At 42.3% G+C, this 13,678-nt stretch overlaps 1 protein-coding gene across 1 annotated transcript in view; it reads right to left on the reverse strand.

The window, feature by feature from the left end:
• The window catches only part of LOC140197259 (protein shortage in chiasmata 1 ortholog), a 147,216-nt gene extending 138,608 nt beyond the window's left edge, over positions 1-8,608 (reverse strand). The window contains exons 1-2 of the mRNA XM_072257180.1: positions 8,520-8,608; positions 7,298-7,383 (exon numbers count right to left, since the gene is read on the reverse strand). Of these exons, the coding sequence (XP_072113281.1) occupies positions 7,298-7,345 (48 nt within the window). The 5' untranslated portion in view covers positions 7,346-7,383; positions 8,520-8,608. The remainder of the gene's footprint in view (positions 1-7,297; positions 7,384-8,519) is intronic.
• Between the last annotated feature and the right edge of the window lie 5,070 nt (positions 8,609-13,678).

Genomic DNA, 13,678 nt, shown 5'->3' on the forward strand with positions numbered 1-13,678 from the left:
ATGATGCAGCTCTATAAAACTCTGGTTAGGCCACACTTGGAGTCCTGTGTCCAGTTCTGGACACCTCACTATAGGAAGGCTGTGGAAGCATTGGAAAGGGTATGGAGGAGATTTACCAGGATGCTGCCTGGTTTAGAAAGTATGCATTATGACCAGAGATTAAGGGAGCTAGGGCTTTACTCTTTGGAGAGAAGGAGGATGAGAAGAGACATGATAGAGGTGTACAAGATAATAAGAGGAATAGATAGAGTGGATAGCCAGCGCCTCTTCCCCAGGGCACCACTGCTCAATACCAGAGGACATGGCTTTAAGGTAAGGGGTGGGAAGTTCAAGGGGGATATTAGAGGAAGGTTTTTTACTCGGAGAGTGGTTGGTGCGTGGAATGCACTGCCTGAGTCAATGGTGGAGACAGATACACTAGACAGGTATTTAGAGGAATTTAAAGTAGTGGGTTATATGGGAGGCAGGGTTTGAGGGTCGGCACAACATTGTGGGCCGAAGGGCCTGTACTGTGCTGTACTATACTATACTAAAACAGTACAGCACTGGAAGGGCCAATATCCTCCAACTCTGTATCATCCCTATCCCTCTATTCCCTTCATAGTCATGCCCCTATCTAAACGCCTCTTGAACTTCACCAAACTGCCAGGTTCCACTACCACAACTGTTAACCTATTCCAAACAGCCACAAATCTTTGCATAAAATTTAAATTGCCCCAAGTCACCTTCAAAGATCCCTGCTCTAACCTTAAAAAAAATCTCTGGCGTTTGACATGTCTGCTCTGAAGAAAAAAAATTTACTAACTTATTTATGCCTCTCATAATTTAAAAACCTCCATCAGGTTTCCTCTCAGCCTCTGACACTCTAGGAGAGCAACACAATTCTGTCCAACCTTTCCGTACAGCTCATATCCTCCAATCCAGGCAGCATCTCAGCAATCCTCTTCTGCACACTTTCCAGTCTCTAGAACTTTCCTATAATGGGGCAACCAGATTTGCACACAATATTCAAAGTAGGGTATGACTAATGTTTTATAAACTGCTAACTCCCCTGCCAATGAAGACAACCATGCCATATGCCATCCTTACCACCCTTATCCACTCACATGGCCACTTTCAGCGAAGTATGGACCTGCACTCCAAGATCCCTCTGTAGCCCAATGCTAACAGAGGGCCCACTTTTGACTTTCACTTGACATCCCAAAGTGCAACACCTCACACCTGCCCAGATTAAACTCCATCTGCCACTTCATGCCTATATCTATAACTTCTTAAAAGAGAGATTAGCTTAATATGTCACATTGGAACATATAGTGAAATTTGTTTGCATCAATGACCAACACCTAAGAATTGTACTGTGGACAGCCCACAAGTGTTACTATGCTTCCGGCACCATCGTAACATGCCCACTACTCACTAAACCCTAACCATAAGTCTTTGGAATGTGGGAGGAAACCAGAGCACCCAGAGGAAACGAACACTGTCATGGAGAAAACATACAAACTCCTTATAAAATGCAATGGAAATTGAACCCTGATCCGTAAATGCTAATGCTGTAAAGCATTGCACTAACTGCTACACTACCGTGGCTGCCCTATCTATATCCCCCTGCATTCTTTTATAGTCCATTATATTGTTCACAACTCCACCGATCTTGGTGTCATCACAAATTTGTTAATCCAGCCATCTATATTTTAATCCAAGTCATATACAACAAAGATAGCACAGATTTTTGAGGAACACCACTGATCACAGACCTTCCAGCCAGAATAACAGTCTTCTACCCCTACCTCTTCTATGAGCAAGCCAGTTCCAAATCCAACTAGCAATTTACTCTGGATCCTATGCACCTTTACCCTCTGAATCAATCGGACATGAGGGGCCTAACCAAATGCTTAGTAAAGTCCGAGTAGAATACATTCACTGCCTTACCCTCATCAAGCACCTTTGTCATCTCTTCAAAACACTCAAGTTTGTAAGGCATGCCTGCTTTTCCAAAATACCCATACATTCTATCTTTCAGTGTTCACTTCAATAGCTTCCCTTCCACTGATGTGAGATTCACCAGCTGTAATTAACTGAATTACACCTATTTCCTTTCTTGAACAAAGGCACAACGTTTGTCACTCTCCAGATCTCACCTGTTGCTAGCAAGGACACAAAGATCTTCATTAAAAACCCAACAATCTCCTTACTTGCTTCTTTTAATCTTCTGAGATACATTGCATCAAGCCCTGGGGACATATCCACCTTAATTCTTTTCACAAGACCCAGCACTTCAGAATCAGAATTGATATCATCAGTATATGTTGTGAAACTTGTTATTTGCTGCAACAGTACAATGCCATACATAATAATAGAAAAAAACATGAATTACAGTCTCTATATGTGTGCCTGTGGGTGTCAGTACCTCCTTCCTGATGGCAGCAATGAGAACAAGGCATGCATGGGTGAAGGGGGTCCCTAATGATGGATGCCGCCTTTTTGAGGCATCGCTCTTTGAAGATGTCGTGGATACCACAGAGGCTAGTGGCCATGATAGTCATAGTCATACTTTATTGATCCCGGGGGAAATTGATTTTTGTTACAGTTGCACCATATATAGTAATAAAAGCATAAATAATTAAATAGTAATATGTAAATTATGGCAGGAAATAAGTCCAGAACCAGCCTATTGGCTCAGGGTGTCTGACCCTCCAAGGGAGGAGCTGTAAAGTTTGATGTGGCAGGAATGACTTCCTATGACGCTCTGTGTTGCATCTCGGTAGAATGAGTCTCAGGCTGAATGTACTCCTGTGCCCAATCAGATGGAGCTGACTAAGTTTATAACTCTCTGTGGGGTCCTGGCAGGGAGAGAGAGGGGTCCCGGCGGAGAGGGAAGGGGAGAGAAAACATAGCAGGCAGAAAGCTCAGGTTTGTTGGGGTGTATGGACCAGGGTTAGTGTGGTTGTGTGGGAGAAATGTGGTTGTTAGGGTTAAGGTGTGATTATGCAGGCAGTGGGAAAAATATCCCCTAGAGTTTGTAGATCTCACACTGGAGATGCCATATCACTTCACCCTGCCATGTTGTTTTTGGCCAACATCTTCATTTTCCAGGTCCCCCACTTGCCTTCATTGGGATCTTTCTCCTCGTTAAATCCATTTTGAAGTTAAAGGTTACCGATATGTTAAAGTGATGGGATTATCATTCATGTTTAATGTTGGAGGGGTTTTAATGTAGGGAATGGGTGCTGTGATTTGGAGGTTGTACACCAACTTGTGGGGGTGTGGAGGGAAGGGCCAGGAATGGGGATAGGGTTGGGCAATAGAGGTAGAGGTTTCACAGCGAAGGGAGGGGGTGGACTGGCAGTGTGGGGAGGGTTTGTGTGGAACCCAGCAGTGGAAGGGGGTGGGGGAGAGGAAAAGAACTGATGGTGCTATGGGCTGAACTTGGTCCTCTGGTGGGGAGAGAGCTCAGGTTTATGGGAATGTGTAGGAGGAGTGTAGATATTAGGTTTAGGGGTAGAGTTGGGAGATGGAGATGCAGGCCTAACCCGTCAGGAGAAAGAGGAGTGAGGATGGGACCTGGTGTTAAGTAAGTTTGTTTTGTGGGGTTGTGGTCAGGATTAGTCAGGGTGTTGTCCGGGTTAATGGGGGTGTGTGGGCTTTTGAATTAGGGTTAGGGGTTAAGCGTAGGGTTGGGGGATGGAAGTTAGAGGCTGGAAGAGTGAAGGTGTGAAGTTTTTTTGGGGGGGGGGGAGAGAGGAGGTGCGAGGCTATACCGAAGTCTAAGACATAGCTTCCCTATTTTGTAGTTTTCAGTGATCTCTTTTGTAGTTCCTCCTTAATCTCAAAATATTCCAGCCCACTAACATGTCCCATTTTGATTTCACAATGTTGCAAATCCTTCTCCTTGATAAATACTAACACAAAATACTCATTTAGTACCTCAGCAACTTGCTCTAACATTAAGCACAAGTTCCCTCTATCCTTAAGTGGACCTCCCCTTAGTTGTCCTTTTTTTTTGTAATGTAAGTGTAAATTGCCTTTTCAATCTCCTTGATCCTGTTTGTCAATACTATTGCATGGTCCCTTCTGGCCTTCCCAATTGTCTGCTTGAACACTTTCCGGCTATTTTTATATTCTGCGAGGGCTCAGCCTGATTTTAGCTTACAAAACATTACATATACATCCTTTATCTTCCTGACTAAATTTAGCATCTCTTGGGTCATCCAAAGTTACCTTACCATTCCTGTCCTTACTCCTGACTAGAACATGCCAATCCTGAACGCTGATCAACTAGACTTTAAAAAATTCCCATGTCAGATGTGAACTTTCTGACAGCAGCTATTCCTAATCAATACTCCTTAGCTCCTGTCGTAATTTGCCTTTCCACAAGATCCAACTATATCTTACTCATAAATACCTTAAAACACAAAGTTATGGTCAATATTCATAAAGTGTTCACCCACTATCAGCTCTGGCTCATTTTCCCAAATCTAGGCAGACATCCCACCCTGCAAAAACTGATTTCAGGGAGATAGCACCATCAATTTGCGGGAGACTTCCGGGAGAGGTGGAATGTCTGCAATAGAGTAGCTCCTTAGCAGCTAGCTTAAATAACGTTAGCTATGCTAATGAACGAATGACACCTGTTAAACTCACCTCAACATGTCTTTTACAGTCTTAACCCACCATGGGCAATAGAAAAGTCACCATTGCAAACAGTGCAGCGAGCAACACTGTCATTATTTTTGACCCCTATTAGACAGGGGTACACTTTAGTGTAGTCTGGGGTGACGTACATTTTATATTTTCTTTTCTTTTTTGGAACACTCTGCCATGGCGCGCTCTCTCTCCCTCTCGCGATCGCTCGCGTGCTCTCTCGCGCGCTCTGTCTCTCTCTCTCTCTCTCTCGCACGCTCGCTCGTGCGCTCTCTGGCTTGCTTTCTCTGGCTCGTTTGCTCTCAAAAAATTGATTATCATGATATTGTATATAACTTGCGGGCATCAGGGAGCCACTATTCATATGCGGGAGACTCCTGGAACTTCCAGGAAAGGTGGGGTGTCTGTCTAGGTGCTATATACTTTCTCTTCTGGTTAGATTTTCAACATACTGTTTCAAGAAGTACTCCAGGAAGCACTGAAAATAAAACCCAAAATGCCGTGGTAATGTTTTTTTGAAAGCAAATTTTACCTTAGGCCCAATTTATGGCTGGCTAAATTTCATTTTCTCTACTCAGTGGAAGTACAGAGTTAACAATTTAAAAATACAGTATGGCATTTATTATTGTTTCTGCAGTCATTTGCATATACAATTTTTTGATAGGCTCTTGAAATAAATGGCCATTAATACTTCACATTGAGCAATCTAGGCAGCTATTAAGAGGAAAGTGAATCAGAGGTTTATAATTATTTTTAATGGTGGTCAAATGGAGCATTGAACTAAAATGTAGTACAGTACTCTTTTTCAATGCTCAAGACAGGATTTTTTCTCCCCTCTGATCTTTATCAGTTGCAGGTGGTATATGTAAGAGATCCACCAATAAAAAAACTTGCATTTTTTTAAAACTTCAGGCTATGTCAAAGTGCTTTACATCCCAGGAAATTATTTCTAAAGTGTAAACCCATGTAGATTGGCTATTGCATCAGCATATGCAATAGACAATCTACATGCAGCCTGTTTCCACAATTTTTTTCTAAAGTGTTGATTCCTCAGTAATGTTCTGTGATTATGATAGAATGATTGAAGCTGAACACAAAATATAATTTTAGACTACTTGTAACACATAGGAATTTGGAGAAACAAAAAATTAACTTTTATTGAATATAATGCACTTAATTGCACAACAGCACTAACACTTTGCAATAGTTCAACTAAACTAAAAATGTTTTGCTGATGATTTTCATTTGTATTCTGTATCTGACGCTTCTCGCAAGTATCCAACAATCAGTCAGCATTTGTGGATTCCAGTTTCTCTGATACCATTTCTCCATGACCGCAATGTCCTAGTGAAACCTTTCACTGACATCAGCAAGATTTGCAGAGAAGTAGTTTAAATGGGAATGCAGAAAATGAATCTTCAGTGACATGTCACACTTCATGGTTTTGTGTGCATGAAGCATGCTGTCAACCAGCTGCACATAGTTTGGTGCTCTGTAGTTGCCAAGAACTTTTTAAACAACCTAATTGAATGACTTCCGTGCAATTTTCTCTAGCTCCGAATTGCACTGATGACCTGCTTGCTTTGTGGACAAATACAACAGCTTCCTTAATCTTGGCATCAGTTATTCTGGGAAACATCTGTCTCAAATACCAAAATCCTTCACCTTCCTTGTTCATCACTTTCTCAATTTTTTTTCCATAAGCCCTGGTTTTATATGAAGAGGAGGCACAAATATCTTTGTTGAGCCTACAAGCGACTTATCTGCCACACTTTTCTGCCCTAGAACCAACTGCTTATGGAGTGGCCAATCCTTTTAATGAAATGAGAATCTTTAGCATGGCTATCCTATTCACAAATGAAACAGTACTGGATGTATCCAAGCTCCATTCCTGGTAGCAGCATTACAACTTTAGATCACTAGATGTTCCAGTTGTAGTTGCTGTATTTCCAAATGTCAGTCTCCTCTCATGTGTACTGCACAGAAGATTGGTATTGAAGGTTGGACATCACCACGGTGTAGCAGCACAGCTTTCAGGCTTAACACTGAAGAATCAATAAAAAGACACCATTGCTGTGGGTCTTGCTGGCAACCCAAAGCATGCTCAGACAAAACAGAAAACTTTTCTGCTTGCATTGTGGCTAACATTTTAATTGACTTGAATTATGAATTGAAATAATAAATACAGGTGATTTCAAAAAAATGGTGCGTGATAGGAAATTTCATGGTGATTTTCACAGAAATCAATGATACCCCCAAAATTATTCAGGAAACAATATCTTTGTTGTCTGTAATCAGCAACATGAGGGGGCCAAGCAAATCTGCCTTTTTTTGGGATGTAATAATTTTGAGTAATAAATTTTGCACAGAAAATCAAATAAAACTCCGTTGTGAAATAATCAAAACATTTGACTCCTTCTAATGTTGAAGATGCTCCTGTTGGTTCATTTGGAAAAAAATGATTTTGACAGGTAGGGAACCTACCTGCATTAATTTTCATAACTGTTATTAAGTTATGAAACTTCAAATATTAGCTCATTGAACTGACTGAAGGCACACAATTTAATTTCTCTAGAATGCAGATTTGAGTATGCCAACACTTCAAAACACCCGAACTTCCTACATATAAATCACAAATGTGCTTTCCCTTTACCTGGTGAAGATAGTCTATGGCATGGTAATTAACCGCTGTAAACATCATGGAACTTCTATCAGTTGTCTAACACTTCTCTTGTATTCCTGCATTACAGGCAGAAAGAATTAACATTTAATGGTGCTAAAAGTGAAATGAAATTGCCATTTTATCTCAGACAAGAGAAAATCTGTAGATGGTGGAAATCCAAGCAACACACACAAAATGCCGGAAGAACTCAGCAGGCCAGGCAGCATCTCTGGAAAAGAGTATAGTTGATATTTCAGGCCACATCATCAACTGGACTCTTTTCCAAAGATGCGGTCTGACCTGCTGAGTTCCTCCAACATTAAGTGTGTATTGCTTGCCATTTTATCTGGCAAGCTTTATTTTTATATATAATATAAATTAACTGTGTGCATGTTAGAATTCTATCTTATTAATAAATTCATTACATCACAGTTGTTAATTCTATGTTGAGCACTACAGAAAACAGAAATATAATGAAATGTTAAACTCAATATTCCATTTTTGCCTAACATGGGGTTCAAAAGTTTGATAAAAGCAAAACAGCAAATAATTGAGAATAAACTTGGATTATCTATTCTGTACAATACTATCATAGCAAACCAAAACCAAGAGTCAGAAAGGAAAGATCCTGTCTAGAAAGCCTCTCAAGTAGGCTATGAAAATTCCTGAAATGACGTTCAACTTTAAAAGGTCTGACGCACAAAATTATTAAATTAAATAATAGGTGGAATTCGGGATTAATTTTGGCAATGGTTACAAATCAACTAGATTTTAAAAGAAAGGGGAACTGGCATAACAAAGAGCAGCAGAGAGAAGCTGACAAAATGGTTATAAAGTTAGCAAAAGGATGTGGGCTGAATATTACTGAACGGCATGCACAATTAATTAAAGAAATCTTGCATTTCTTTAAAACATTTCCACATCTTTTTTGAATATTTCAAACCCTACAACCGAAGTGCTTTTGAAGTGCAAACACTGTTTCTGCATAGAAACACCTAATTTCTGCACAAACTCCCATAAGTAGCAAAAGTACAAGTAATAATTTGAGAAGAGGAAGAATATATGCATTAGGGAAAAATGCATCCTACGCGCAAAATATGGTGGAATATTTGGAGGGGTTAAAAATAACAAAGAAGCCCAATACTTTGAATGAAAAATTCACGAAGCAATCAAAAATTTAATTAGGACGGGAGAAAATGTTTACTCACTATACCGTTTTACATTATAGCTCACAGTATTTTTTTCTCGTGGATGTGAGTATTACAACTGATAGGGTTCCTCGAATCGTGAACTTCAACCTAATGGCGATTCCCCGCTAGCCTAACTGTCGGCGCAGGCGCGGACGGATCCTGGGCCCTCCGCCGTGTCCAAGGCAACGCGATTGCCTTCGAGTGAAGTCGGCGGCTGGTTCATTTACCGCTGCTGGTCGTTGAGTTGTGGCATATCACGGCTCTTTATATATATATATATATATACACACACACACTTATATAGATGCTGTAAATAGAAATTCTATGAGCAAAACGACAGTCCTGAAGCAGGTTTCCACTCCAAACACCGGAATCCCACAGATACTTTTAGACGCTCGAAGTTCCTGCAGCAGATTGTTGCTCCAGATTCCAGCATTTGCGGTATTTAGTATATCCGAGAAATTAGTTTCTGCCATTTACGCCCCTTGTGGAACACATTTTCAGATTTACAGTATCTGCAGTTCTTGATTTATTTTCTTTTTAGTCAGGCTTTCTTGGCCCATTACCACCCTCTTTCATCCTGCACCACAATGGCCAATAACCTACAAACCAAACAGTTTTCGAATGTGAGAGGTCTACACTGATAGCATCAAGGTCTGAGTTGATGGAGCTAAGAGTCAGCAATTATATTTAATGGCCACTTTATTAAGTACACCTGTACACCCTGCTCATTAATGTGAATATCTAATCGTCCACTCATGTGGCAGTAACTCAATCCATAAAGTATGCAGACATAGTGAAGACATGTTGATAAATGTAAAGGAGTATTAAATATTCTCAGGTGTTTGGGTATTCTTAAGGTGCTGCACGAAAATCTTCATTGACCATTTATATATGTTTAATTAGATCTGTTCTTGATTATGGCTGTGTGGCTTATAGATCAGTTCATAGAACAGTTTAAAAAGAAAACCGCCATATCCAGTGGGCAGCGTCGGTGCGGGCTGCGGAGTGAGAGGGTGCAGGGTGAAAGGGCTTTGGCTCAATGGGAAGAGGCTTCCTGCGGCCGTTGAGTCTCATAGTAATGGAGTAAGTTACAGTATTTTGGTATTTAGTACAAACAGTAGCATTAGAGGTATGCATCTAGGATTAGTGTTGTGCTTGGAGTGCCAGATGTGGGGACCCTGGGAGACTCCCAGCCTCCCCAGGGATTACATCTGCACCAGGTGCACTGAGATGAGGCTCCTGAAGGACCGTGTAAAGGAGCTTGAGATGGAAATTGATGACCTTCGGCTAATTAGGGAAAGTGAGGAGGTGATAGATACTACCTATAGAGAGGTAGTGGCTAGCACTCCTGTGACAGTCCCCCTCAGAAATCGATATATCATTTTGGATACTGTTGAAGAGGCAGACCTGACAGAGGAGGACCACAGTGAACAAGACTCTGGCATTCTGCCCAGTGCTGAAATCAAGAGAGCAAGAAGAAATGCAGTAGTTATAGGGAATTCCATCGTAAGGGGGACAGACAAGAGATTCTGCGAGCCAGACAAGGATACCCGGATGGTGTGTTGCCTCCCTGGTGCCCAGGTATGGGATGTCTCAGCTCGAGTCCAGAGTATTCTGAGGAGAGAGGGCAAGCAGCCAGAAGTCTTGGTACATGTTGGTACCAATGACATAGACAGAAAAAGAGAGGAGGTCCTGAAGAAAGATTACTGGGAGCTAGGAAAAAAATTGAAAAGCTGGACCTCCAGAGTAATAATATCAGGATTGCTGCCTGAGCTGCGCGCTAATGATGGTAAGAATAGCAGAATTAAGTAGATGTGGGAAGTCAGGGAGCCCTCAGGTGTCCCTGACAACGACACCTGCAGGAAGTGCATCCAGCTGCAGCTCCTAACAAACCGCGTTAGGGAACTGGAGCAGGAGCTGGATGACCTGCGGATCATGCGGGAGAATGAGGAGATTATAGATCGTAGCTACAGGGAGGTAGTTACGCCAAAAGAGCAGAGGACAGGAAATTGGGTCACTGTCAGGCGAGGGAAGGGGAAAGGGCAGGCAGAGCAGGGTTCTCCTGTGGCCATTCCCCTCAACAACAAGCATACCGCATTGGATACTGTTGGGGGGGGAGGGATGACTTACCTGGGACTAGCTGCAGTAGCTGGATCTCTGGCACTGGGTCTGGCTCTGCAGTACAGAAGGGAGGGGGGAAAAGAGGAGAGCGGTAGTGATAGGGGACTCGATAGTTAGAGGTGCAGATCGGAGGTTCTGTGGTCATGACAGAGAATCCAGGATGGTTTGTTGCCTCGCAGGTGCCAGGGTCAAGGATGTCTCTGATCGATTGCATGACATTCTGAAGTGGGAGGGTGATCAGCCAGATGTCGTGGTGCACATCGGTACCAATGACATAGCAAGGAAGAGTGAGGAGGTCCTGGAGAGTGAGTATAGAGAGCTTGGTAGGAAGTTGAAAAGCAGGACCTCGAGGGTGGTAATCTCAGGATTGCTACCTGTGCTACGTGCCAGTGAGGGTAGGAATAGGATGCTCTGGAGGATGAACAAGTGGCTGAGGAACTGGTGTAGGGAGCAGGGTTTCAGATTTCAGGATAATTGGGACCTCTTCCGAGGCAGATGGGACCTGTACAAGAGAGACGGGTTACACTTGTACTACAGGGGGACCAATATCCTTTCAGGGAGGTTTGTTAATGCTATTGGGGGGGCTTTAAACTAGATTTGCAGGGGGATGGGAACCACAGTACCAGAGCTGAAAATGTGGCTGGGGTGAAAATAAATGATGTGAAAAGTTCAAGCAAATCCACTATTAGAAAGGTTGTGAGTGGTGGTAAAAATCTTCTGAGGTGTATATATTTCAATGCTAGGAGTATTGCGGGGAAGGCGGATGAGTTGAGGGCGTGGATTGACACGTGGAATTATGACGTTGTAGCAATTAGTGAAACTTGGCTACAGGAGGGGCAGGACTGGCAGCTTAGTATTCCAGAGTTCCGACGTTTCAGATGTGATGGAGGCAGAGGAATGAAAGGTGGGGGAGTGGCATTGCTTGTTAGGGAAAATATTACAGCAGTGCTCAGTGCTTGGGCAGGACAGATTAGAGGGCTTGTCTACTGAGTCCTTATGGGTGGAGCTGAGAAACAGGAAAGGTATGGCCACATTAGTGGGATTGTATTACAGACCACCCAATAGTCAAAGAAAATTGGAAGTGCAAATCTGCAGAGAGATAGCAGGCAACTGCAGGAAACATAAAGTTGTGGTGGTAGGGGATTTTAATTTTCCATATATCAATTGGGTCTCCCATACTGTTAGGGGTCTAGATGGTTGAGAGTTTGTAAAATGTGTTCAGGAAAGTTTTCTAAATCAATATATAGAGGGACCAACTAGAGGGGATGCAATATTGGATCTCCTGTTAGGAAACGAGTTAGGACAAGTGACAGAAGTCTGTGTAGGGGAGCACTTTAGTTCCAGTGATCATAACACCATTAGTTTCAACTTGATCATGGACAAGGATAGATCTGGTCCTAGGGTTGAGGTTCTTAACTGGAAGAAGGCCAAATTTGAAGAAATGAGAAAAGATCTAAAAAGCGTGGATTGGGACAGGTTGTTCTCTGGCATGGATGTGATCGGTAGGTGGGAAGCCTTCAAAGGAGAAATTTTGAGAGTGCAGAATTTGTATGTTCCTGTCAGGATTAAAGGCAAGGTGAACAGGAATAAGGAACCTTGGTTCTCAAGGGATATTGCAACTCTGATAAAAAAGAAGAGGGAGTTGTATGACGTGTATAGGAAGCAGAGAGTAAATAAGGTGCTTGAGGAGTATAAGAAGTTCAAGAAAGTACTTGAGAAAGAAATCAGGAGGGCTAAAAGAAGACATGAGGTTGCCTTGGCAGTCAAAGTGAAGGATAATCCAAAGAGCTTTTACAGGTATATTAAGAGCAAAAGAATTGTAAGGGATAAAATTGGTCCTCTTGAAGATAAGAGTGGTCGGCTATGTGCGGAACCAAAGGAAATGGGGGAGATCTTAAATAGGTTTTTTGCATCTGTGTTTACTAAGGAAACTGGCATGAAGTCTATGGAATTAAGGGAAACAAGTAGTGAGATCATGGAAACTGTACAGATCGAAAAGGAGGAGGTCCTTGCTGTCTTGAGGAAAATTAAAGTGGATAAATCCCCGGGACCTGACAGGGTGTTCCCTCGGACCTTGAAGGAGACTAGTGTTGAAATTGCAGGGGCCCTGGCTGAAATATTTAAAATGTCGCTGTCTACAGGTGAGGTGCCGGAGGATTGGAGAGTGGCTCATGTTGTTCCGTTGTTTAAAAAAGGATCGAAAAGTAATCCGGGAAATTATTGGCCAGTAAGTTTAACGTCGGTAGTAGCTAAGTTATTGGAGGGAGTACTAAGAGACAGAATCTACAAGCATTTGGATAGACAGGGACTTATTGGGGAGAGTCAACATGGCTTTGTGCGTGGTAGGTCATGTTTGACCAATCTATTGGAGTTTTTCGAGGAGGTTACCAGGAAAGTGGATGAAGGGAAGGCAGTGGATATTGTCTACATGGACTTCAGTAAGGCCTTTGACAAGGTCCCGCATGGGAGGTTAGTTAGGAAAATTCAGTCGCTAGGTATACATGGAGAGGTGGTAAATTGGATTAGACATTGGCTCAATGGAAGAAGCCAAAGAGTGGTAGTAGAGAATTGCTTCTCTGAGTGGAGGCCTGTGACTAGTGGTGTGCCACAGGGATCAGTGCTGGGTCCATTGTTATTTGTCATCTATATCAATGATCTGGATGATAATGTGGTAAATTGGATCAGCAAGTTTGCTGATGATACAAAGATTGGAGGTGTAGTAGACAGTGAGGAAGGTTTTCAGAGCCTGCAGAGGGACTTGGACCAGCTGGAAAAATGGGCTAAAAAATGGCAGATGGAGTTTAATACTGACAAGTGTGAGGTATTGCACATTGGAAGGACAAACCAAGGTAGAACATACAGGGTTAATGGTAAGGCACTGAGGAGTGCAGTGGAACAGAGGGATCTGGGAATACAGATACAAAATTCCCTAAAAGTGGTGTCACAGGTAGATAAGGTCGTAAAGAGAGCTTTTGGTACATTGGCCTTTATTAATCAAAGTATTGAGTATAAGAGCTGGAATGTTATGATGAGTTTGTATAAGGCATTGGTGAGGCCG

Source organism: Mobula birostris, chromosome 5 (assembly GCF_030028105.1).
Source record: "Mobula birostris isolate sMobBir1 chromosome 5, sMobBir1.hap1, whole genome shotgun sequence".
NCBI classification, from domain to species: domain Eukaryota; kingdom Metazoa; phylum Chordata; class Chondrichthyes; order Myliobatiformes; family Myliobatidae; genus Mobula; species Mobula birostris.